The sequence below is a fragment of the Penaeus monodon genome, chromosome 19 (genome assembly GCF_015228065.2).
Source record: "Penaeus monodon isolate SGIC_2016 chromosome 19, NSTDA_Pmon_1, whole genome shotgun sequence".
Lineage (NCBI taxonomy): Eukaryota > Metazoa > Arthropoda > Malacostraca > Decapoda > Penaeidae > Penaeus > Penaeus monodon.
Window position 1 is genome coordinate 19,820,307 of NC_051404.1, and position 238 is coordinate 19,820,544.

The 238-nt window shown below is 46.2% G+C and overlaps 1 protein-coding gene across 1 annotated transcript in view; it reads right to left on the reverse strand.

The window, feature by feature from the left end:
* Nucleotides 1–238, reverse strand: part of LOC119585121 — a gene marked incomplete in the record, with an annotated part of 138,847 nt that overhangs the window by 17,880 nt on the left and 120,729 nt on the right. Inside the window, 1 exon segment of the mRNA XM_037933753.1 lies at nucleotides 22–138. Within this exon segment, the coding sequence (XP_037789681.1) occupies nucleotides 22–138 (117 nt within the window).

The following is a 238-nucleotide window of genomic DNA, read 5'->3' on the forward strand; positions in this document are numbered from 1 at the left end:
GACACACCCACACAAAATTACCAGCAAGAAATGTTTGAAGGATTGCTTGGCCTGAGCAGCAGCTTTGGCAGCCTCGTGCGCCGTTTTCCAGTTGTTGGTGAATGCTGTGTAGCTCTCAATGAGGCTTGGGTCATTTACCTGTAAGCAGAAAGAGGTCATTAGCCACTGTCATTCACGGAGATAAAGGCAATGATGAATGCAGGGAGACATGGAAATTGGTGTCTGATATTAGGGTAAT